The following is a 23,866-nucleotide window of genomic DNA, read 5'->3' on the forward strand; positions in this document are numbered from 1 at the left end:
GGCTGCTGGAAGTGTTCTGTAATTATATTGAGGTGTTGGTTATACAGCACTACATATAAGTAACATTCTTCAAACCGTACGCATCACTGTATATGTTACACCTTTAATTTTTTGAGAGAGAGTGTGCGAGCAGGGGAGCGGCAGAGAGGGAGAGAGAATCCTAAGCAGGCTACACACCCAGAGCAGAGCTGGCCTCGGGGCTTGATCTGAGGACCCTGGGATCATGACCTGAGCCAGAATCAAGAGTTGGCTGCTCAATGGACTGAACCACCTAGGAACCCGGTCCCTTAATTTTTAAAAGTCAGGCAAAAACCATCTTTTGGTGTTAGAGTTCAGAGTAGACGTTATGAACCGGAGGCTAGGAACATTTTGTGTCTTGACCAGACCCATCTTGTAACACAGATCTATACATACATATAAATTAAACCGCGTTCTAAATATTTGTGCACTTCATATGTATGATACTTCAACGTACAAATTATAAGGGAGGAGGTGGGACTGAGCAGACCACCTGGCTCAAACCTAAAGGTTTCCCACTGGTTTTAAGCTAAAGACCAAATTCTTTACCTTGGTTTTTTGTTTTTTGTTTTGTTTTGTTTTGTTTTTTAAGAGGGAGGCAGACGCTTAACTGACCCAGCCACCTAGGCTCCTCTACCTTGGCTTTTAAGTAGGGTGATGAGGTTGAATTTGTCTGGGACAGTCACCATTCTTTGTCTTTGTCCCAGTGGAAGTATAACAGTATCCATTCCCCTAGGGTCCCTATTTGGACTGTGTATTCTCTGGTCTCCAGACTCAGCAGGCTGTCTGGCCTTGTTCCACCCTCTACCCCTATTCTTACTCTCTTTACTCTCTGACTCCAGTCTCACTGACCTTGCTGCCTCTCAACTGATTCTGCCCCCCTCCTGCCTCAGGGCCTTTGCACTTACCAAGACATCTACTTTGGATGCTCCTCCTGGACGACCTTCATTTTGTCTGCTAAACCTAAAGCCATTTCAGCATTGCCCGTTCCAGGACAGCTTTGCCTAACTCCCCCGGGCTGAATCAGGTCTCAGATTCACCCTGTAGTTTTCGTTAGTACTTGAGACAGTGAGTACTTATGGGTCTTACTCCTCAGAAAACTAGAAATCTTTCTGTGCCTCAGTTCCCTCAGAAGTACAAGAATAACAATAAGACCTACCCAGTATTTCAGTGAGTCTCTGAAAGGATTAAACAAGGGGCACCTGCATGGCTCAGTCAGTTAAGTGCCTGATTCAATTTCAGTTCAGGTCATGATCTCACTTTTGTGGGATTGAGCCCTGCGTCGGGCTCCACGCTGGGCATGAAGACTACTTGAGATTTTCTTTCTCTCTCTCTCTCTCTCTCCCTCTGCCCCTCTCCCCTGCTCGCGTTCTCTGTCTGTGTCTTAAAAAAATTTTTTAATGAGTTAACCCCCGTAGAGCACTTTGAACAGTGCCTGGCTCGTAATAAATGCTCACGTTGGTAGCTGGTATGCATTGGAGCTCTTTTTTTCAGAAACTGGGGACTCTGTGACCAGGTGATGGATCGAGCAGTCTTGGGTCCCCCAGACCAAGGAATTCCAGTGTCTCTGGGCACCCTTGAGGTTCCGCTGTATATGTCTTAATCATTTCTGTCTGCTATCACAAAATACCGTAGACTGAGTGGCTTATAAACGGTTCTGGAGGCTCCAAGTCTCAGGTCAGGGTGCCGGCACAATCAGGTTCTGAGTGAGTTGCCCTATTCCTGTTTATAGAGGGCTGTCTTGCTGTATTCTCACGTGGTAGAAAGAGGTAGCTCCTTGCCCTCCTACAAGACAATAGTCCCATTAGTGGAGGCTCGACCCTCATGACCTAATCACCTCCCTAGGGCCCCACCTCCTAACGTATCACATTGGGGGTTAGGATTTCAGCATAAGCGTTTTGGGGACACAAACGTTGAGCCCGTAGCAGTATCCTTACAATAAACTCCTGCTTGGGCTCCGGTGGGGGCGGGGGGGTGGTTCTGGTCTTCACAGCACAGCAAGTCAGACTAAGCAGAGCCTTACGCCCAGTTCCCTGAAATGTGCACAGCTTATGGTGACTTTAAGCCGCGGGGTCTTGAGGCAGAAATCACAATGCCCCAGCCTGCAGAGTGAAACCTTGGAACTTAATTTAACGGCTTCCCCTCACACCCAGCTTGGGGGCCTGAGATAAGAACTGGGGATGGGGGCTGTGCTTGGTGCCATTTTTGCTCCTCCTTGAGCCTCAGCCAGCCTGGCCCTGCTTCCAACCACGTGGGCAACTACCAGGGAGGAGGGAAGCTACAGTCTCCCCTCTGATCTGGCAGAGTTGATGACCCCTTCTCCTTGTGCCCCAGGGACTATTCACAGACTCCTGCTGCTCCCTCCCTCTCCTGAGCAATGTGTCACTTTTCTAGGTGGGTGTTTACCTGGTGGCTGCAGGGGACCCTTTGCCCCTCTATGGGGACCACTAGACAGGTGGTGACCCATCCCTACAGCTCATATCTGTCCACAGGAGACACTCTTGCCTCCCTTGCTCTGACAAACACTCAGGAGTGGGCAGGTCCCAACATGGCAACACACTTCGGGCTCCACCTCCAAAGCAGTTCATGAGCCCTCCTTTCCTGGCTGGGAGTCCATCCCTAGTCCACAAGGCCCCCAAATGGAGGGCCACATCTTGAAGCTCTCCGAGAAATCCCCTGGGAGGCCACCCTCACTGGGCTTCAGGTAAAGGAGAGAGTGCCCCATGCTCCGTGTCCCAGCAGGACCACATCGTCAAATACACATTTTATTCCAGGGTGTGGGGCAGGCTCCCATGCTTTTCCATTGACAGGCTACATGTGGTGATCTTCCACCTCATTTGAGAGCTCTACATTTGTTGTCTCTTGATGCCCCTCAAAATTTCAGTTTAGTGTTCGATAAATTTATAACATGCACACTGGAAAAGGTCATTGTTCCTTTAGCAGGGCAGTTCTTGTGTTTCTCCGCCTGATACCCCCTCAAAACCTGAACTTTACACAGAGAAAGAACCCTGGAGATCTGCAGAGGGTCCCCCTTGAGTGAGTATCCAGCAGCATACTGACTAGCATTTGTGTGGGAGGAACACTGCCCAAGGCTGGAGAAAGAACATTCAAGAAGATTAGAGAGAATAGTGCCTGGTACTCACACAGATTGAGAATGGTGTTGTTCTCCACCAGCCAGACTTGAAAAACTCATAATTCGCCAGCATGGGGTAGAATTCTCGAGAAGGTTTTGGCACCTGGGTGGCTCAGCCAGTTGAACATCTGACTCTTTATTTCAGCTCAGGTTATGATTCCAGGGTTGTGGGATTGAGCCCCGCATCAGGCTCCACACTAAGCATGGAGCCTGCTTAGATTCTCCCTCTGCTTCCTCTCCACCCACCCCACCCCCTCAAAAAAAAATTCTCAAGAAGGTTGTGCCTTGGACATGGGAATTAGCTCTACCTAGACTGAACGCTGCTCAGATCTGCCTAACAAGTCATAAAAACAAAACCCCCAAATATCAAAGTGTTTCCAAGAAATTTAACTGCATCCCAGAACAAAGCTCAGGAAATTTTATAGGATCACAAAAATATCCATCCCCCAAAATATAAAATCACACTGCCTGGCATCTAATCAAAGATTTCCAGGCATTTAGGGCACCTGCCTGGCTCAGTTGGGGGAGGATGTGACTCGATCTTGGGGTTGTGGGTTTGAGCCCCATGTTAGGGGTAGAGATTGCTTAAAAATAAAATCTTAAAAAAAAAAAAAAATATATATATATATATATATATATATATATATATATTACCACGCAAATAGGCAAGAAAACACAACCCATAATGAGGAGAATAATCAATTAAATAAACCAACCCAGAACTTACACAGATGTTAGAATTAGCAGAGAAGGACATTAAAACAGTTGATATGACCATATTACATAAAATACATATTTTTAAAACCATAACAGAGGGGCCACCTAGGTGGCTCACTCAGTTAGGCATCCAACTCTTGATCTCAGCTCAGGTCATGACCTCACGGTTTGTGAGTTTGAGCTCCACATTGGGCTCTGCGCTGACAGCATGGAGCCTGCTTGGAAGTCTCTCTCCCTCTCTCTCTGCCCCTACCACACTGTGCTCTCTCTCAAAATAAATTAAAAAAAAAACTTTTAATGTAATAGAACTTTTAGAAATGAAACCTACAACTTCTTGAAAATATACAGTATGGGATTAATGGCAGATTAGACATTACATAGGAAAATATTAGTGAATTTGAAAGCATAGCAATAGAATTTATTTAAAATAAAACAGTGAGAAAAAAGAATCAAGAAAAGTGAATAGCATGAGTGAACTGTGGCCCAATACATGGATAATTGGGGTCCTGAAGGAGAACAAAAAAGAGGAGAGACAAAAAAAAAAATTGAAAAACTAATGGCTTAAAATTTTCCAAAGTCAATGAAAACTATAAACTCACACACCCAAGAATTTCAATAAACCCCAAGCATAAGAAACATGGTGGGAGAAAACTATAATAAGGCCACATTATAATTGAGTTCCTCAAAACCAGTTACTTAAAACAAACAAACAAACAAACAAAAACGGAATAAAGACACAAGCAGAAGAACAAAATAAAGGTGACATCAAATTTCTTATTGGAAATTGTGTAAATATGAAGACTTTGGAACGACATCTTTAAAATGCAGAAAGAAAAGAAAAACCGCCAGCCTAGAATTCTATACCCAGCAAAAATAGCTTTCAAAAAATGAAGACATTTTCGGACGTAACAAGGCCTGCCATGAAGACAGAGGCACATGCCTGATTGGCCTTGTTCGATTTTATGGACACATTTACTGCCTGGGCGAGCTTCTCTGATTAATTACTGGGTACCCTCTAAGACTGCCAATTTTGAATGGAACCCAAAGAACAAATGAGCGTTCCACCAGGTCCAGGCTTTGGTGCAAGCCGCCCTGCCACTTGAGCCTTATGACCCAGCAGACCCTGTTTTGAGTGTGAGTGGCAGAGACTCTTGGCAGGGAAAGTCCCAATAGGAAAGTCACTGTGTATACACCCAGGGTTTTGGAGTAAATTCATGCCTTCTTCTGCCAAGAGCTCTTCTCCAGTTCAAAGGCAGCTCCTGGCTTGCTGCTGGATCTTTATACAGACTTAAGCTTGGCCATGGACACCAAGAAACAATGCCACCCAAGCTGTCCTTTACCAAATGGATGTTATCTTATCCACCAAAACATAAACTTGTATGTGCATGTAGTAGTCCATTATAAAATGAGACTGGGCCCAAGCAGACCTGGAAAGAACGAGTAAACTTTATGAATAAGTAGGTGGCTTAGCCTCTGTCGTATTTGTTCCTACTATTTTACCAACTCTTCTTAATCCACGGCTACACCCTTATGGGAAGTGCTGTGGCCGATCAAAAAAGGATTGAAAAGGCATGGGCCAGATTTAAAGATTGGTCTGCCTAGCTCTAGCTAGAGGAGGATGGCTGCTGCTTTACAGACACACTCAGGGGAAGCCCTGAAAGGCAGTGGTGAAGAGAAATTCCCCCAGAAGGCAAAACTTCTGTGTTGATCCGTGGGCAGTGGCTAATGGGTTGGCCTGCCAATCAGAGACTTGGAAAGAATAAACTTCTAGGAGATCTAGGGGAAATGCAAGTGGATGGATCTCTTGGGATGGGCACAGAATGCTCATCAAAGGGCATCTACTGGGGCGCCTGGGTGGCTCAGTTGGTTAAGCGTTCAATTCTTGCTTTCAGCTCAGGTCATGATCTCACAATTCAAGGGTTTGAGCCTCACATGGGGCTCTGTGCTGACAGCATGGAGCCTATTTGGGATTCTCTCTCTCCACCCCTACCAACCCCTGCACACACATGTGCGCTCTCTCTCGCTCTCTCTCTCTCTCTCTCTCATGCTCTCTCTCTGTCTCTCTAAATACATAAATAAACAAAAAAAGTCTTTTTAAAAAAGGCATCTATTGTGGAAGAGGCTCTTATAGGTCAAGTGGACAAGATGATCCATTCTGAGGACATCAGCCTCATTCCTCCCCTATCACAGGCCCATGAACAAGTGGCCAAGGAGGCAGGTATAGAGGGTTTGCAGGGGCTCAGGCACATGGACTTCCCTCACCAAGGCTGACTTGACTCCCGTCAAGCTAGTGCCCCCCTTATCAACATTAGGGACTCACAGGGGGCTCTTAATATGGTGCCATTCTCCAGGAGGACCAGGCACTGGCCACAACCTGTGGCCAGGTTGACGACATTAGACCCCTTCCATCTCGGAATGGGCAGTGACTTGCCCTTGCATATTTCAGGTCAGTACTTGCCTTTACAGCCACATCACGTCTACCGGCACCGCCATTTGTAGACTTGGAGCATGTTTTATTTATCCATCACCATGGCAACTCAAGCAACATCACCCTAGACCAAAGGCTTCATTATATGGTGAAGGAAGTAAGGCAGAGAAAGCCCATGCCCATGAAATTCCCTGAACTTACCATGTGCCCCAACACCCCAAAGGAGCTGGCTTCAGAGAATGGGAGAAAGGTCTGCAGAAGACTAGTTATGGTGCTGGCTGACCGCCAATGCCCTGCAAGGTTACACCGTTGTCCTGAAGACTGTGGCGTATGCCTTGACCCCCAAGGCAATACATGGCACCCTCCCTCCACAGCCTGCACGCCTGGGTCCAGGAGCCTCGCGCTGGAGGTGAGAGTGCCCCCCTCACTACAACCAAATAACACTGGAGGAATTTTTGCTTTCCTTCCTGTGACCTTGGGCTAGTGTCCAAGAGAGGAATGCCTTTATCAGGAAACTCAGTCATGCTTCCAGTGAATTAAAGCCGAGGCCGCCCCCTCCCCCCACTGGCTCTTTCTGGTTCCTCATGCCACGGAACCAGCAGCAGAAGAGTGGTCACTGGCTGCCTGGGATATCGAACCCAAGCGTCAGAGGGAATTGGAATTTGTTCCACACGCTGGGCCAGGGGGACTATGTCCGGAGCCCGGAGGTGTCCCCGTGGTGATTCAGGGTTCTTACTGGGATAGGGAAGGGAGCTCCTTTTTTTTTTTTTAAATTTTTTTTTAACGTTTATTTTTGAGACAGAGAGAGACAGAGCATGAACGGGGGAGGGGCAGAGAGAGAGGGAGACACAGAATCCGAAGCTGGCTCCAGGCTCTGAGACATCAGCCCAGAGCCTGACGCGGGGCTCGAACTCACGGACCGGGAGATCGTGACCTGAGCTGAAGTCGGACGCTCAACCGACTAAGCCACCCAGGCGCCCCAAGGGAAGGGAGCTCCCTAATGACAGGCCCATAAAGGACTTGGCTCCTGAAGGAACAAAAGTCTGGGTCACCCCGCCAAGACTAAAAGTACAGTGCTGGTGACGGGCCTGCGGAAGGGGGAGGGACGCGGGTCAGTGGTTGAAGAACGTGCCTGGAAGCAGGTGCTACGGCAGGCATGCCCCTTGGTGACTGTTTCCTGCCTGCCTGTCTTCCCCCTCCCCCCTTATACGAAGAGCGCTGTTGATGCCCAAAGCCTAAGGCTCAGGATGGCTCACTCCCCAGTCGTCATCACCCAGAACGATCAGTGGAGGACATGTTTCCCCCGTAGGACCAGCGTGGACGCCAAAGGGCACGAGGGTGGGTAGTGTGCCTCTGCCTCTACGGTCCGCTCTGCCCTCCTGCTTTGTGCTCCAAGTGGCCTGTACCCATAGGATGGGGAGCTCGGCGCAGAGTCAGACGGCCATCGATTCCCCTCCTCCCCCTCCCATGTTGCTGCGGCCACAGCCTCTGGAGCAGCTGTCCCCAGCCTCCAGCCATCCCCCTTTCCTGCTGCTTCTGTCCCCGGGCTCCAGCCAGCCTCTTTCCTGCTGCCCCTGGAGGACCCAGAGGTAGTAAAAGTTCCCCACCACTGCCACCCCGGGGAGCTTGCCCACGCTTCCTCAGTGGTCCCAGGCCCCGCCCACACGTTGGTAAATAGGTCATTTTTTCTGCTGCCCTTGATTTCCCTGCTCTCTTGTGCCCCTGCTGGGACTCTGACGGTGCAGTCACGTGTGCAGTAATAGTCGTTATCAGTTACTTCCAGTTAAAATGATGAAAACCTGAATCTCCATCACCAGACAAATAGATAAATCATGGTCCATGTAGCCATTTAAAAAATTACGTAGGTCCAGGGCGTCTGGTTAAGCGTCCGACTCTTGGTTTCAGTTCAGGTCGTGATCTCAATAGTTCGTGGGTTTGAGCCCCGCGCCAGGCTCTGTGCTGACAACCCTGCTTGGGATTCTCTCTCTCCCTCTCTCTCTGCCCCTCCCCTGCTTGGCTCTCTCTCTCTCTCTCTCAAAATAAATAAACATTTTTTTTTAATTACGTAGAAGTATTCATTCAACCGACCCAAAGCTGCTGAATACCTACTACACCTGAGCGTCCCCTCCAGTCCCGGGACAGACCACAGACCCGTGCACACAGGAGTAGAAAGAATTTTGAAGAGTGATGATGGTTTCAAGGAGAGCAGACACGGCAAGGTGGTGGAGAGGGAGGGGCTGCCTGCCTTACAGATGGGGGGCTCAGGGGGGCCCCTCTGCAGCTCAGATGGGAGCCGGAAGATAGTAGCTCTGTGAGGCTTTCCAGGGAGACAAACCCCCAGCACAGAGTGAGGGCAGAGGTGGCCAGTGTGAGACGCCAGAGAAGGGGGCACGTCTGGACACGTGTGGGGGGCCAGCGGCCGATGGGACTCCCTGCAGAGGTTCCACTTTCCCTGCCAGTCGCCGCCCGGGTCCTGCCGTGACCCTAGTGGCGGTTCCTGAGGTTTCCTGACACCCGAGTCCCTGGGCCACGGCTCTTCCTGCAGGGGGTTCGCCTTCTTCCTTTCTCGCCTCCCGGCTGACGGCGTGTAGGACCTAGAAGGTCCGCTGCATGAGCCAGCACCCCGGCAGGATCGAACTCCAGGAAAGTGCTCGCGGGGATGTCTGTGCATGAAGGAGGGAGACCGCGAGCCCAGTGAGGGTGGCAGGCCAGGAGGGAGGACCAGACAGGCTTCTCTCGGGTGCCCTACTTCCTGTTCCCCTGGTATCTTGACCTAGACCTGACTGTGAGTTTGCAAGCTTGCCGGGCTGATCCGCCCCCCACCATGCATGTCAGAGACGCCCCAATGCCTCCGGGAGTGTTTCCTGCTTCGCAAGCACTGAGCATCCCAGCAGCCGCCCATGTGGGATGCTCTGCAGGCTGGGTGAGAGGACCGGACCAGAGGAGGCAGACTGACTCCGTGACCCCCAGCTGCTCATCCGAAAGGGGCATGGAGACCCTCCGGTGCAGCCTCTGTGACTTCAGTGAGGTCATGGGCGCAGCCTGCAGTCACACTGGGTACATTATACGCGGATGGTCCTGCAGTGGTTACTAACGGTAGTAGCTGCTATCGGTGATGATGATGGACAGTGAGATGAGGCGGTGATCGGCACGGCCTGTCCCTGGGCACACCTCTGCCCTACCTGGACTGCTGCCGGACTCCCTACCTGGCCGCCTCACCCACCCTCCTCCATGGCCAGAGGCATCTTCCCAAAGGCTGGCCCTGACCACGTCTCTCCTGCTCAGAAGCCTTCCATGGCTGGCTCCCCACTGCCTCAGGGATAAACGGGGTCCTTTGGAGAAATCCTGGTCTAGGATCTCTGCTCCAGAGGCTTCAGCAGCAATACTGACAGAACTACTCGCTTCCCGGAAGCCCCAGGCCTGCAGGCTGGACCAAGGGGTCGGGGGGAGGCATCAGAATGCACATGTGTTGGCGGCAGCTTGGGGGAGGACACCAAGGCTTCCCAGCAAAGACTGAAAACACTGTGCGCTGTGTGCATGGCACTGTGTAGACCAACCTGCTGAGAACCCGCTGAAGCAGGGACGGGGACGGCCCCTGTTTCACAAGAGCCAACTGAGGCTCGGGAAGTGAGGTGGCTGCTGGTAAGTGGCAGAGCCTGCTGCTCTGGTCCCCTGATCTGGTCCCCTTATCTCAGGTGCCCTGGTCCCCTCGCTGTCAGTGCAGCACGGGCCTCCTTCCACGCCAGGCTGATCTCCCCTCCTGGGAAAGAATAACCCCGGAGACTTCTATCTGTCGAGCGCTTTCCACGTAGGCTCTTGCTTATCTGCACACGGTCTTGTGCCCCTCCCCACCGAGCAGGTAAGGAAACCGAGGCTCCGAGTAGCTAAGAGACCCACCCATGGGGCACCCAGAGAGTCACTGGAGGCATCGGGGCTTGGTCTGAGTCTGTGTGGCCAGCAGAGGCCTGAACGTTGCCCCTGAGCACAGAGACGTCCCCAGGCTGCAAGGCTGACGTGTCCTGCCTGAGACGTGGACCGTGGAGGCCTGGGAGGGTCAGTCTGAGGACACTCCTGTCCCTCTGGCCACCCTTTCCGCCTTGTGGTGCTCAAAGTGTGGTCCCCAGACCCAACTAGCAGCCTCAGCCCCCGGGACCGTTAGAAAGACGCCCCGGACTCACTGACTCAGAACCACCGGGGCAGGGGCCTCCCTGCAATTCTGCTGTCTGCCCAGCATGGAGAACCCCAGTGGCAGCTCCAGACTGATGCCCAGTTTCCGTCCAGAGCCTCTGTGGTGGGCCATGGTGGCGCTAACCCCCCACCCACCCTGGGAACAGAGGGTGGGAACCCAGGGCGCAGTCACCTTCTGGGTGACATCTACTACGGACACCGCCGGTGGGCAGTCCGCTGCTTCATCTGACGGAGTCCAGGGGGGAGATTACCAAATAGCAAATTGCCCCTCACCTGCTGAAGGGCTATAATGCCCGCCACTTCTGAGGATGAAGTGAGAAGAGGGCAGTGTGGGCCTAGAGGGCACTTCATAACTCGCTTCTCTCTTATCACCAGAATTGCTATTATCACAGGCCTCACCTGCCCCTCGCAGAGCTCAGAGGATAGTCTCCTGAAATGGGCCTTCAAGACCCTCATTGGTGTCCCTGCTGACTGGGGGGGGGGGGTCTGCTACCCCCAGGGCCTGCAGCCCGGGCTGCCCCCTGCACCAGTTCTTCCGGCCTTTCCCTACCCGCCCACTCCACCCCTTCGCCACTCAGGGCGCACACCCTGGAGGTGCAGGGTTTGGGGGCCTCTGCTCGCAACTCTCATGACATGCACCTGGTGGGGTCTGGCGCCATGGAATGACCTGCCAGGGGTGGGGTGGGGTGGGAGGGGACCGCCTGGGACAGAGGGGACAGGATGGGGGTGCCAGATGGCAGGGGAGTACCTGGGCCTGGGCGTGCACTCTCCCGGCTGCTCCCTGAGCGCACACAGGGCCGGGCCGGATGGGGGGGGTGGGGTGGTGGTGGTGCTGGGCCCCGCTTCTAAGCCTGCTCGGGCTCCAGGCCTTGACCCCTGCAGTTGGGGCTGGGGGAGAAGGGCTGTCCTTCCTGCCCCGGCGCCATCTGGCTCCTGCCCGGCCCCTCCCCGGGCCCACCGGCAGGGCTTTGTCCCCCAGCACGCAGGGGGTTCACACGAGGGGTTTTAGAACCCAGCTCCCACCGCCCAAATGATTAAACGGGAGGCTGCAGGGGGGGGGGGAATGGGCAGTTTCTGCGCCACCCCCCCCCCGGGCCTAACACCCACGCGGCGACCCCCAGGCATCAGGGGCGACCCCCAGGCATCAGGAGAGGGACGACTCTAGGGTTCGCCTGCGGCCCCAGGTCTTGGAAGGCAGGATTCCTGAGCTCAGCTCAGCGCTGTGAGCCCTGGGGCAAGCCGCTTCCTCTCGGAGTCTGTGTCAGGGGAACAGAGGTTGACAGCCCCCCTCCCCAGGGCTGCCGTGAGGGCTGGAGGACCAGCTGGGATGTGGGATGTGGCCAGTATTAAATGGAGGTACGGGCAGAGGTGTGCCCCCTCACCCCTCTAGCCCCAGCACCCCACAGCGGCAGCCCAGCCCCGTGCTGAGCAGTCCCTATCCGGCCTCCAGATCCCAGCCTCGCCTCTCACTCAGCCCTGTGACCCTGGGCAGGTTCCTCCCCTCTGTGCCTTGGTCTCCTCCATAGAATGGGATAATAATATACCATCCTTCCAGGGTTCCCACGGTTTAATCAGCTAGGCAAAGCATCCAGACACTGCCTTGTACACAGGAAGTGCTGTATAAACTCTGCTAGAATTACAGTGTATCATTCCAGAACATCCCATGCTATACAAACATCCATGTGCATTACAGGGGCACCTATTTTAAACTCTATATTTGTTCTACAAGGGTGGCTCACGGCAGGCTCTGCTCATTTACCAATGCTTCCAGGAGAAGGAACTGTCACCATCTTTGTGACCAGGAGCTGCAGCTTAGTGGGGGTGGGGATGGGTGGCCATATGTGCTGAGACCTGGGGTATCTCCCAGGACGGCCAGCTGGGTCCTGCCCTTTGCTCCTGGCAGTGGGCCAACCTCTGGAGGCTCTAGAGATTAACCCCCTGACACCCCACCCCACCTCACCACCAGGTGTCCTGCCCACCCTCAGTTTCTCAGAATGGGTTGGGGCGAGGAAGCGGGAAGGGCTGGGGACAGCACTGTCCCCAGTGGTGGGTGGCCCAGGGCTGGGTGTGTGCAGCTCTCTGCTAGCAAGTTTCAGGTGGGAGGACCTCAGCAGGCGGCATGACCTTGGACAGCTCTCTTCCCCCCCACCCCACCCCACCCCACCCCCGCCCCTGCTGCCTCATTCAACCTTGCCGTGGGACCAGCCTCAGGTCCCAGCAGCCTCCCTACCCTCACCTGCTCTAGCCGGGGCCTCCACACTTGGGCTGCCTCTCTTGCTTCCATCCCCACCTGTCCAAGGTCACCTGTCCTTCAAGCTGGAAATCAAGCACCGTCAGCTCCTCTCAGACCACAGGGCTACAGATCGGACCCGGCCGGGCTGGAACCCGAGTCCCCCTGCTGCCCTCGCCTCCTGAGTCGAGCTCCCAGCGCAGGGGACCAGCGGGCACCTGGGGCCTGTGAAATGGGGAGCAAGCCCCTTCCTCTCCCCAGTGCCCCGGATCCTGGACGTCTCTGTCTCTCGCCCGCCCACCCACCCTTTCGAGCCTGTTTTACCCTCTGTGCTGGGGGTAGAGTCCACTGGGGGCAGCGCTGAGTGGGGAGAGAATGTCAACCAGATCCCCTCTGGCTCCCGCAACCTGAATCTGTGCCCACCCCCGCGGGGAGAAGGGGAGCGCCCCAGGCTCAGAGAAACTGAGACCAGCGGACAGACTCTAAGCCACCCGGGTCCGAGGGGGAGGCATAGGGGTGGGCGCCCCCAGGCTCTGGGTCTGAGCGTGGTCACCCCCTCCCCTGCCATCGCAGCTGGTCTCTCAGGCTGGGAGGGGTGCTCAAACTAAGCTCTGTGGCCCAGACCCCTGGAGCCCCAAAGCAGTGGGTCTGGCATCCCTGGTGACACGTCGCCTGGGGTCCCCATTCACCCCGACCCCCCCCTTCCCCAAGGGGGGGGCGGTTCAGATCTGGAAGACAGGCCTGGGTCCTCCTCCTATCCCCATTCCAGCCTCCCAGGGAGGACAGATTCCGCCCCACCCCCACCCCAGGGGACCTGTCCCACCAACTTGCCCCAGGCACACCGATGGCCTCGGATGCTGTGGTGGCGGCTGGTGGTTCGTGGATCCTACAGACGCTGTGCCCTGTGCCCGCCCACCTGCTCACCCTCCTCCCTGGATCTGCCTCTGTTGGTGTGATTCTCTTAAGATGGCATTTAAAAAACTCTGAAATCTGATTATTTGCATTCGAGAGAAATGCCCAGAAACTTGGTGTAGTCAATCAATCTTTAAGGGCTGAAGATTCAGTGTTGGTGCAAGACAGGTGAACATTTTATCGAGCTGAGACAGTCATTAGAAGGGGGTTTTCTCTAGCCAGACCTTCCTTCTTCCATCATCGTCAACCCACCCCTGGCAGGTCCTCTCCTCTCCCGGGGTCATTTACTTAGGACCCTTAGGACCAGGGGCCGTAGGGGCTCAGTCCTGGACCTGCTTCTCCTAACGGATCAACACGTGAGGACAAAGCATAGGAACATGGTGCTCAAGTCGCGTTTCAAAATATTAAATGCTTCAGATTAACACCCAAATGTTGGTTGCGTTGTCCCTGCTTCGCGGAGGCGATCCGGGAGTCTGGGGTGTTTTACCCCAGAGTGGCCGCACGAGGGCGCGCAGAGCAAACCTTCCTGGACCAGGCCCAGGACTCCACCCACCCGGAGTCTCCCAAGCCTAGGCAGGCTGCCCTCACCCCCATTCAAGCCTCGGATGGTGCGCGTGGCAAGGGGGTTGTTAAGGGGATAATTCTAGTCTCACCGCGGCCATCACCGTGGGAACATCAGAGATGGTGGGTCCTTACTCTCACGTAGTCCGTTCTATCCTACTACATTGGCAGGGGCTACAGGTCCAGAGAGGGGCAGGGCCTCCCAAGGACACACAGCAAAGGCTGGGTGTGGCCAGGACACAAAGCCCCTGCCTCCAGACCTGCCTGTCTCCTGTGGAGGAGTGCGCAGGATGGAGGGCAGGCAGGAGGGGGAGAAGCAAAATCAGTGGCCGGAGGCATAGATGGGCCCCTGGGCTGACTCTGTAGGCTCAGATACGGGCCTCTCTCGTCTTTAAAGACACCCCCTGGCCCCAGCCTGCTGCTCCACCGCCAGAGCTGTGAGCCTCAAAGGCCTCGAGCACCTCCTGAGAACCCTGTTAGGAGCAATCCCCAGGACCCGTGAGGCCCTCGTCAGCTAGCGCCTTGGATGGTACCCAACACCCCAGGTGACAGCTAGCACCCTCGTTAACAAGTAGGGAGAGCAATTCCTGCCCAGGTGGACAGGAGGTAGGGTGGCCTTTTGGGGGGTGGGGGGTGGAAATGGGAGCATGCCAGCACACGCTTCCCTGACACAAGGGTGTCTGCGTGTGGAGACAGTACAGTTGCAGCCACAGGGGCCACTCTGGCATTGCTGTGTGACCCGAAGGCAAGCCCCTGTCCTTCCGGTTCAAGTATCTTCAGTGGAGAAGGGTATGGGGCTCCTTTCGCAGAACTTAGCTGGCCGGGGCACCTGCCTAAAACCCTCCCAGAGGTCCCTGTTGTTACCAGGGACCCATCACCGGGCACCTATCCCTTAGCCTTGCACGACCTAGGTATTCCTAGCCTTGCACGACCCCTGCCAGCCTCTTTGGCCTGTCTTACGCCTCTTTATACCCACATCATCAGGTCTCCCAAACTGCAGCCACCGTGCCCAGTCCAGGCCACTGCTGTCCTGCTGTGACGTCTCCCGCCTCCCACCATCCTTCTCCAGGGGAACTTGCACACAGAGCGCCAGCCGTCCTGTGGCCAGAAGGTGGAGGCACTGAGCTTCAGACACAACGTGAATCTTTACAATGCCGCTTCTCTGTCGGACTTCTTTCCCCTTTCTGGGTCATCAGATTGTGAATGCATCAGTCCGTGAATTTTGGATGGGGTCTTATTCATCTTGATGATCCTGGAACCCAGCACTAACCCTGAGTAATAAATGTTTGGTATTAGTATTTATTAACGAACGTTTAGTTTATGAGTGAATGGGTGACAGAATGGTGAGAAGATGGGTGGGTAGATGAAGGACAGAGATGGTGCTAGAGAGAAGTGGGAAAGGTCAGCTGACGCTTATGTGTATGGGTAACACGAGGATATAAGAATGATGGATAAATGCATGGCGGGACGGTGGATGGGTGAATCATGAATGAGACAGCTGGCTGGCTGGTAGAGGACGAATAGCTGGATGGAGAGGTGAACTAATGAAGGAAAGATGGATCCGATGGCAGCATGTGTGTGTGTGACGTGGGTGAGTGTGTAGACAATGGCTGAGTAAGTGCTGGAAGCATAGTAGATGGAGATGCTAGGTGATGGGGAGATAGAGATGCATTTATCTAATGGTAATCGGTTAGGTGATAAGCAGATAAATAGGCTGGAGATTGATAGGTGGAGGGTGGATGGATGTGGACACTGAATTGACAGATGGATGGGCACCAAGAGAATGCACAGACAGAGGGTGAATTGTAGGTAATAGGTGGTGGCTAGTGGATGCTTGGGGGGTGGATGGCGGATAAATAGTGAGTGGATGGTTTGACGCATCTATCCATAGAGGAGGGATGGATAAATGGCAGGTAAATGTGAATGGATGTGGGACCGATGGAGGGATCCTGACTGGTGTGGAGGAGGCTGAAAGGTGCATGAATGGAGAAACAGATGATAAATGAACAGGTGCTAGGCCAATGGACAACGGTTTGTGAACTATGGAAGTGCAGATGGAAGGTGGGTGGTGGATAGATAATGAATGGTTGGATTCTGATGGAGAGATGATGATGAGGTAATGAATGGATGATGATTAAATGACAGGCGGCTACATCTTGGAAAACGGATGAAGGAAAGGTGAACAGTGAAGGGGAAGATGTTGGGGAGATGGTGGATGGATTGTAGGTGGTGAGTGGGGAATGGTAAATGGAGGATTTAATGTAGAGATGGAGGAAGATGGACAGATGGCAAGGGGATGGTGATCGGATAATGAATGAAGATGCATATTGAATGGATAGTGAATAATGGATGGGAGGTGATGTATAGATGATAAATGGATGGATCATAGATGCATTATAATGGTGGATAGACTATGGTGGATGAATGCTCGCTGCTATCTCTCCACTCCATCTCCAGCACCTAGAACAATAGTTGGCACATAGAAGGCACTCAATAAATTTTTCTAGAATGGATGAATACGGATGGATGGTAGATGATAGTTTAATGGGTTTTATTTTTTAAATTTTTTTAATGTTTACTTATTTTTGAGAGAGAGAGAGAGAGCAGGAGAGGGCAGAGAGAGAGGGAGACACAGAATCCGAAGCAGGCTCCAGGCTCTGAGCTCTCGGCACAGAGCCTGATGTGGGGCTCAAACTCCCACACCGTGAGATCATGACCTGAACCAAAGTTGGATGCTTAACCGACTGAACCACCCAGGTGCCCCAAATGGGTTTCAGATGAATAGTGTATTATGGCTGGACGATGAGTAGATGGATAGAGGATATTGTGAGGTGGACAATGAATGGACAGATATGCGGTGGATAGGGATAAGAGTTGGGTGGATGGTAGGTGGTTGGTGAGTGGGTGGATGGCATCTTGTAGTTCATAGAAATATGAATGGAGGGGTGATGGCAATTGATTGGTAACTGAATTGTAGATGGATGCGTTCGTGGCTGATTGGATGGATGGAGGCTAGTGGATGGATGGCAGATAAATCCAGATAAATGGGCAGTAGACAGATGATAGATTGAGTAACGACAACCAGATATATGGCGGATGGGTGAATGAATGGTAGATGGACAGTAGTTAAGTACTGATGGAAAGCTGTTAGAATGTGAATGATGGGTAGATAGGTAGTGGGTGAGTAGATGGTGAATTAACGTTGGACTGATGGGTATTTTCATGGTGTGTTGATGCTTGGCACATGGTGGGTATGGGTGGAATGGATGGATGCATGGTTGATGCAAGGTGGTTGGATAGTGGGTGGTGATTGGGGTTGGATGGCTAATGATGTGGGATGGTGGATTGGTTTGACCATTGGGGTTGAATGGTTAATGAATGTGGGATGGTGGTTTGGCCGTGACTGGATGGTAGAAAATACATGAATAGGTGGTGGGTGGTAGATGATGGCTGGATAAGAGGGTGCAGAATGGTGGGCCGTGGTTGCTGGCTAGGGGTTGGATGTCAGAGGCTGGATGGTGGAAGGGTGGGGCATCGTGTGGCTTAGAAGTTTTGCACCTTGGCCCCAGGTATCAGGTCTGCACTCCAGGCTGAATGAAACTGATTGTCCCAGGCCAGTTTTGTTGCCTTTTGGGAATAGCCTGGGGGATGACGGTGAGAGGGAAGTGGTGCTGGGACGTACCCCTCCCCCACCACGTTGGCCATCCTACCTGGGTGTTTTCCTTCTCTTAGCTCCTCCTTCAAACTGGAGGGTATCCTCTTTCCACGTATCTGGCCCCACCGATTTCTGACCCCCCCCCCTCAAATTCCTGAACCTCCAACCTGAGGCTTGGGGTCTCAAGCGGCCGGCCGGGATCAGGCTGTGGGGGGCACGGTTTTGTCAAAGGGAGGGTGAGGCCGAGGTGCTGTCTGGGAGCTGGGGCCGGGCCTGGCGGAAGCGCCCGGGGGCCTGAGTGTGAATGGGGGGCCGGGCGAGCGCGTGTGGGCGGAGAGCGCGGGGGAGGCGGGCGAAGCGGGGCTGGCAGCTCGGAGCCGAGAGTGGCGACCCGGCGCGAGCATCCAGCGCGGGAGGGTGAGTGTGAGTGAGGCCCAGGGGGCGCCCCCTCCCCACCCTTGTCGGGGCCCTCGCCCCGCGGTGCGCCCTGGCTGCCGGGCTTGGCGAGGCTGGGAGAGGAGAGAGGGGGAGTTGGGGGGGGGGTCCGAAGCTCCGGGAAAGAGGAGGCAGTGGGGGCCGTGGTCAGCCCCTGGCTGCTGGGGCCGGGCTTTGGGCGACAGCAGTGCCCCTGGGGGGCTGTGCACGGCCTGACCCGGCCTTCCGCACCTGGGAGCCTGCGGAGGTGTGGGTGGTGGGGCCCCCGATGGTCCAGTGCTGCCGCTGGCACTGGCCCCGGGCAGCGGGAGGCTGACCCCAGGGACTTGCTCTCTGCCTGCCTGGCCCCTTGCTCGGCCGACGTGACAGCTCTATCATGTGTCTCTCTCTGTCCTTCTGTCTGTCTGTGTCTCTCTCTCCCTCCATCTGTACCCTCCCTCCGGGTCTGTTTGCTTCTTCTGTCCCCAGTCCTGTCATCTCTGCTTTGTCTCTGTGGCCAGCTGTTTTTCTCGCCTTCCCTCTGAGTCTCTGTGCCTCTCTGCGTCCAGTCTCTTGGTGTCCCTCCTGGCTGCCCTGGGCTCTAGCTGAGCTTCTGAGTCCTGCGGTGGGATTCCAGGAGGGGCTTGTGGAGGATCTGACCCCGGGGCATGGAGCTCTGTGAGGGAGGGTAGGGGCTGCCTCCCCTGACTCTGGGATTGGGTGGAGGCACATGGCCCCCCCTCCCAGCCTTCCCTGGGTCTCCGCGGGACCCGAACTGAACCGATGTTTGGTGAAGGAAGCCCCATATCCCAGAACAGCAGCCCCCGCCCCCCGCCCTGCTGCCCACAGGACCCCTCCCCCACTCCCAGCAAGGTGTCACAAGCGATCCATCCTACTGGTTACTGCTGTCCCTCTGCCCACTTCCCTCCCAGTGCCCCTGCCCCTTGCCTGCGGCCCCCTCCCAATCTGCCCTGAAGTTAGATGTCGCCTGCCGGACCCCACCCCCTCTTCTGCCTCTGGCCAGGTGCAGGTGGAGGGTCTGAGGCTGGGAGCAGCGCGAGCCAGGTTCAAGTCAGCCCGAGGCGAAGGTGGCCAGGTCCTCTCAGAGAGCTGACACCCCACACACACCCAGGGCCGGGCCCCCAACACCCGCAGCTGAAGGGAAACCGACGTCCTGCCTGCACTTGGCCCTGCCTGCTCAGGCCAATATAAGGGCAAGGGAGCCCTCCCCGCAGCAAGAGCTCGCGGAGGAGAGGGTCCCCCCATCTCTGTGCCCTTCCTTGCCGTTCCCTGCCTCAGAACATCTCTCCGCTGGCCTGGCTGCCCCCTGCTCATCCCTCAGGCCTCAGATCAGCTGGCCCTCTTCGAGGAGGCCTTCGTGGGTCTTGGGGCTGAGTCAGCCTCTCCTGCCCTGCCCCTGCCCCTCCGCCACCCCGGGCACATCGTGCGGTGCCTGTCCAGTGCCCCCCGATGGCGGGCGGGCGTGGGCAGAGAGCAGTGGGCAGTGGGTCCAGGGTGGGCTAGCTGTGGACTGGAGCGGTCTGAAGCTTCCAGGAGGAGAGTGGGCTCCAGCACGTGGCCTCGTTTCTCCCTGTCTTCATGCAGACCGGCAGCAGCAACGGCATGAGTGCCCCCCGGCCTGCTGTGCAGGAGCTCAGCCCAGCTGAGGAGGCTGGAGACCCAGCAGGGAAGGTATGTACTTGGGGCCCTGGGGTCTGCCAGCCCTGCGGGACAGGAGGAAGCCAGCCTCAAGCCCTGGCCCGCGATTTGGGGCGTGCCTCAGTTTACCCGTCGGGGTGGGAGAAGTGGTCGCTCTTCTCTAGAAGTCTGGTGCATAAAGCAATGGAAGGCCGAGCCTCCCTGGCTTACTCAGCACCACTTCCCAACCAGGGTTTGCTCCGCAAAGCAGTTTGCTCTCCGCTGGGCGAGGCAATGCCCTCAGCTCTAGGTTTCGGGGCTGTGTCGATAGAGCTAAAAAGTGAAGTCGCTCCACAGGCAGTGCCGTCTTGATGTTCCGAGTTCTAGAGTTGGGACTCTGTCATCGTCGCCACTGCCGGCGGGCAGCGGGGCTGGAGAGGGGAACCCGCCCCGGTCACCCAGGGGGCCAGCCTCCACGGCACGGCAGATGGAAAAGGGGGACACCAGGCCTTTGAACTCCACATGCTGCTGGCTTGGACCTCCCCCATCCCAGTGGCACACTCTGGGCCGAGGAGGGCCTCTGGTTGGGGGTCACAAGGCCTTTGCAGAGGAGGACAGGAAGCGGGGTGGCAGGTGCGGTGGGGAGGGATTCCAGGAGGAGGGAGCCCCTGACCCGGCAGTGTGCACAGGAGCAGCCAGGATGGCCCAGCCGCTGGGGCTTGGACGGGTCCCTGCTGCGCTGCCCCTCTGATTCCACAGATGTCCCAGTCAACAAGGTCACCTGCGGTACTTGGTGAAAATGCCGATTCCTGGCCCCCCCCCCCCCCCCCCCCGTTCAGAGAGTCCGGGCGGGGGCCCAGGAACGTGCGTTCAAACACGCGCAGATGGTTGTGCTGTGGCGGTTCAGGGCCGGTTAGCAAAGTCCTCGGGCTGTGTGTCTGCCTTTCCTCAAGGCACTTGTGCCACTGGGGGAAGGAAGACAGGCACCAAGCGACTCTCCTTCTATGTAGAAGGGTGGGGGGTGGGGAGGTCCAGGGAGGGAGACCTGCAGGAGCAGAGGCGTGGACGTGGGCAGGGCGGGCGTCAGTGCTGCTGTGGCCTTAGGGCCAGAGGGCTGGGCGGTAGCACTCGCAGCTGGCCCCCCCCCCCCCCCCCCCCCCCCCCCGTCTCAGAAGGCCTTGAATGGGAGGTGGAGACGCTGAGGGCGCCAGGAGGGCATGGGGAGGCAGCCCCCGCACACTCTTGTGGGCACTGAACAATGAGCCCAGAGCGAGCCCAGAGAGCCGCTCAGGTTGCCATGGTAACAGCTTCCCAGCTCCTCTGAGCTGGGGAGGGACCAAGGGCCCAGCAGGGAAGACCCCAGGAAGGGGCTGCGAGGATACAGGGGGCAGTTGGGGATGCACAGAAGCCCTGGGCTCACTCACCATGTGGCCTTGGCCTCTCTGGCCTCAGGCTCTTGTCTGTGAAATGGGCCTGAGGGCTGAGCCCCGGTGGGTCCTTTGAGGCCCCGGGGAGAGCTGCTGCCCCAGGTGCTGAGTGGTGCTTCAGCCACAGTGGTGGGATGGGGGAGAGGCCCGCACCTGCACGACCACACACACACAAACACACACACACGCGCGTGTGCACGCTCACACACACACCCTCCTTCCTGCCCTGCAGCCTGGGTCGGCAGGGCCCCCGACCCTCCCAGTGGACACAGTGCAGGACAGGTGTGGGAGGGAGCAGGGCGCCCAGGGCCCGGCGTCGTCCTGACCCCTGCCCACCCTCCCTGCAGGCTGCCGTAGGTGCCCGGGAGAAGGGCCCTCGGCTGGGCCAGCGACTGCCCTCGATCGTGGTGGAGTCCAGCGAGGTGGGTTCTGTGGAGAGTGGGGAGCTGCGTTGGCCCCCCGAGGGCGCCTTGAGGGGGTCAGCCCAGAGCCAGGTTGCTTCTGGTGAGTGAGGGGCTGCCCACGGGGGTCGGAAGCCGGGCTCCCCCTGCCCGCTCAGGCAAACGGGGCCCTCCACCCCTCCAGCCTGTGCACACCATCACCCCCATCTGCCCGCCCCACCCCCCTCTGTTTGGGCGCCTGGAAGCCTCCTGGCCTTGACCCTCTCTTTGTCCACGTGCCCCCTCCTACCTGCCCTTAAGGACTCTATCGACTGTGGTGGCCCCAGGCCCAGCCCATCAGAGGGGCCCGTGAAGCGTCTGTTGGACACAGGACCACATGCTTCCCCCTCAGTTCCAATTCCTTCCCCTCTCCTGATTCATTGCCTTTGGGGCGCGTGTGCATTCAAAGGGCCAGCCCCGGTGCCCGTGAGATGGGGCGGTGGACCAGCCCGGCGGCAGGCTCCTGCACTGGCCGTAGGTGCCTGGTTAAAGGCCAAGGGACTGCCAGAGCCAAGGAAGCTCCTGGGGGGAGGGTGTGTGGGTAGGAGAGGGGGATTCCGTGTTCCAGATGCCAAGGGTGAGGCTGGGCAGTGGGGGCCTTCTGCCGAGGGCACATGAGGGGTGAGCTGTGCCCTGGGAAGTTTTGCCCCTGGGGAGTTTCCCCCCTGATGAGGAAATGAATTCAGCCTCACTGGGGCTGCCTGGCACTCCCTCCTCACGTGTCAGCCCCCCAGTGGCTTGGGCCCAGAAGGGGCCCATCCACCCCATACCCCCCACCTTTCCCCCAAAGCCTCCTCCGCCTCTGTCAGGTTGCACCCAGGGCTGAGAGCAGCACCAGGGACCACGCCCTGGGTAACCGCTGGAACTTGGGCCGTGGGGAGGTCTCCGGGTGGGTAGAGGTGCCGGGGGAGGGAGTGCCCCTGCTCCCGGAGCGTGGCCTTGCCTGCCCCGCCCAGGTGCAGCCCCCTCCTCCCCGTTCCCTTGCCAGCCTGTCCGAAAGGCAGCCCCACCAACAGAGGGGCCTTTGTGTTTCTGCAGCCCCCTCACCAAGTCTGCCGGGAGCACCAGGGAAGGTTCCGGATGACGCTGGCAGTGAGCGCGCCAGCTGCCAGGCCCCGGCCCCCCAGTGAGAGGACTGGGACAGGCATGGCCGGATTCTGCTGTGCGAGGGCCCTGCAAACCCCGCCTCCCACCCCTGCTCCTGACAGCTGAGCGGCCTCAGCCCCAGGGTGGCCGGGCTGATGCTTGGAGCAGGGAGAGCTGAGCCGCTGCCTCCTGCCTCAGAGGGTCTGGCCGGGACCACGGGCCTGCCCTCTCCCATCCACAACCCGGGGTCCAGATCACACCCTCCTTGTTCCGTGGTTTGAAGCAGAAATAAAGGCTCTTCCTGGTGGTCGGCGGGCACACTTGCTGGGGACTCGAGGGGGGGGACAATTTTGGTTTTTCCATGGCCTTCCAGACAAGGGCCTAGCCTTGGAGCCCACGCTGACCAGGCCAGAGTGCCTGGGTGTTGTACACAGGGTGGGGGCCGGGGTGGGGCAGGGGCTGTCCAGGGGCTGTGGGGTTTGCTCCTTTGGAACCCCTGCCAAGGGCCCTGAGCTCTGTTCCGCTCTGCCTCAGCCAGGGCTGCCCAGGGCAGGACTGGCTTCCCCCCAAGTGGCCTCCTCCCCTCTCCCAGGGGTCTCCAGCTCTGCCTGGACCCCGAGGGCAAGATTCCTTCCTCCTCACTGGGTGCACAGGGCACAGAAATGGACCGTGGGGTGGGGTGTCCTATTCCAGGCTGGATCTTATTAACGCCTTGCAAAAGTCCCACTTTACAGATGAAGAAACGAAGTGTGAAGTGAGGTGCCCCAGCCACGATGGGATCCCTGGGGCTGGGAGGCACCAGAGCCCATGTGGGAGACTGGGTGGGAAAGGCACCTGTTCCTGCCCACGTGAGGGTCCCGTTCCTCCATGGGGTCCAGCAACACTGTTTCTTGGCTCTGTCCCACTGCACAAGGGGAACCCTACGGGCTGGTTGGGGTTGGCATGGTGGGCGGGGGGGACAGAAACCCGACCAGTGCCTGGGCCCAGGTTGCCTCCTGCCCTCCCCTCCTCCCATTCTG

At 56.5% G+C, this 23,866-nt stretch overlaps 1 protein-coding gene across 1 annotated transcript; it reads left to right on the forward strand.

Annotated features, from left to right (window-relative positions):
- The first annotated feature begins 17,835 nt into the window (after positions 1 to 17,835).
- Positions 17,836 to 23,154, forward strand: LBHD2 (LBH domain containing 2). Its single transcript, XM_019833830.2, has 5 exons — positions 17,836 to 17,841; positions 18,104 to 18,259; positions 19,862 to 19,948; positions 21,669 to 21,825; positions 22,800 to 23,154. The coding sequence occupies exons 1-5, from the start codon at positions 17,836 to 17,838 to the stop codon at positions 22,889 to 22,891; spliced, it is 498 nt and encodes a 165-aa protein (XP_019689389.2). The 3' UTR covers positions 22,892 to 23,154.
- The last annotated feature ends 712 nt before the right edge of the window (positions 23,155 to 23,866 follow it).

Source organism: Felis catus, chromosome B3 (genome assembly GCF_018350175.1).
Source record: "Felis catus isolate Fca126 chromosome B3, F.catus_Fca126_mat1.0, whole genome shotgun sequence".
Lineage (NCBI taxonomy): Eukaryota > Metazoa > Chordata > Mammalia > Carnivora > Felidae > Felis > Felis catus.

Bases quoted from the DNA above. Each gene is read 5' to 3' on its own strand.
- LBHD2 (XM_019833830.2), top strand. The intron at 18,260-19,861 runs GTGAGTGTGAGT...GTCTTCATGCAG, and splicing joins CGAGCATCCAGCGCGGGAGG to ACCGGCAGCAGCAACGGCAT. The intron at 21,826-22,799 runs GTGAGTGAGGGG...GTGTTTCTGCAG, and splicing joins CCAGAGCCAGGTTGCTTCTG to CCCCCTCACCAAGTCTGCCG.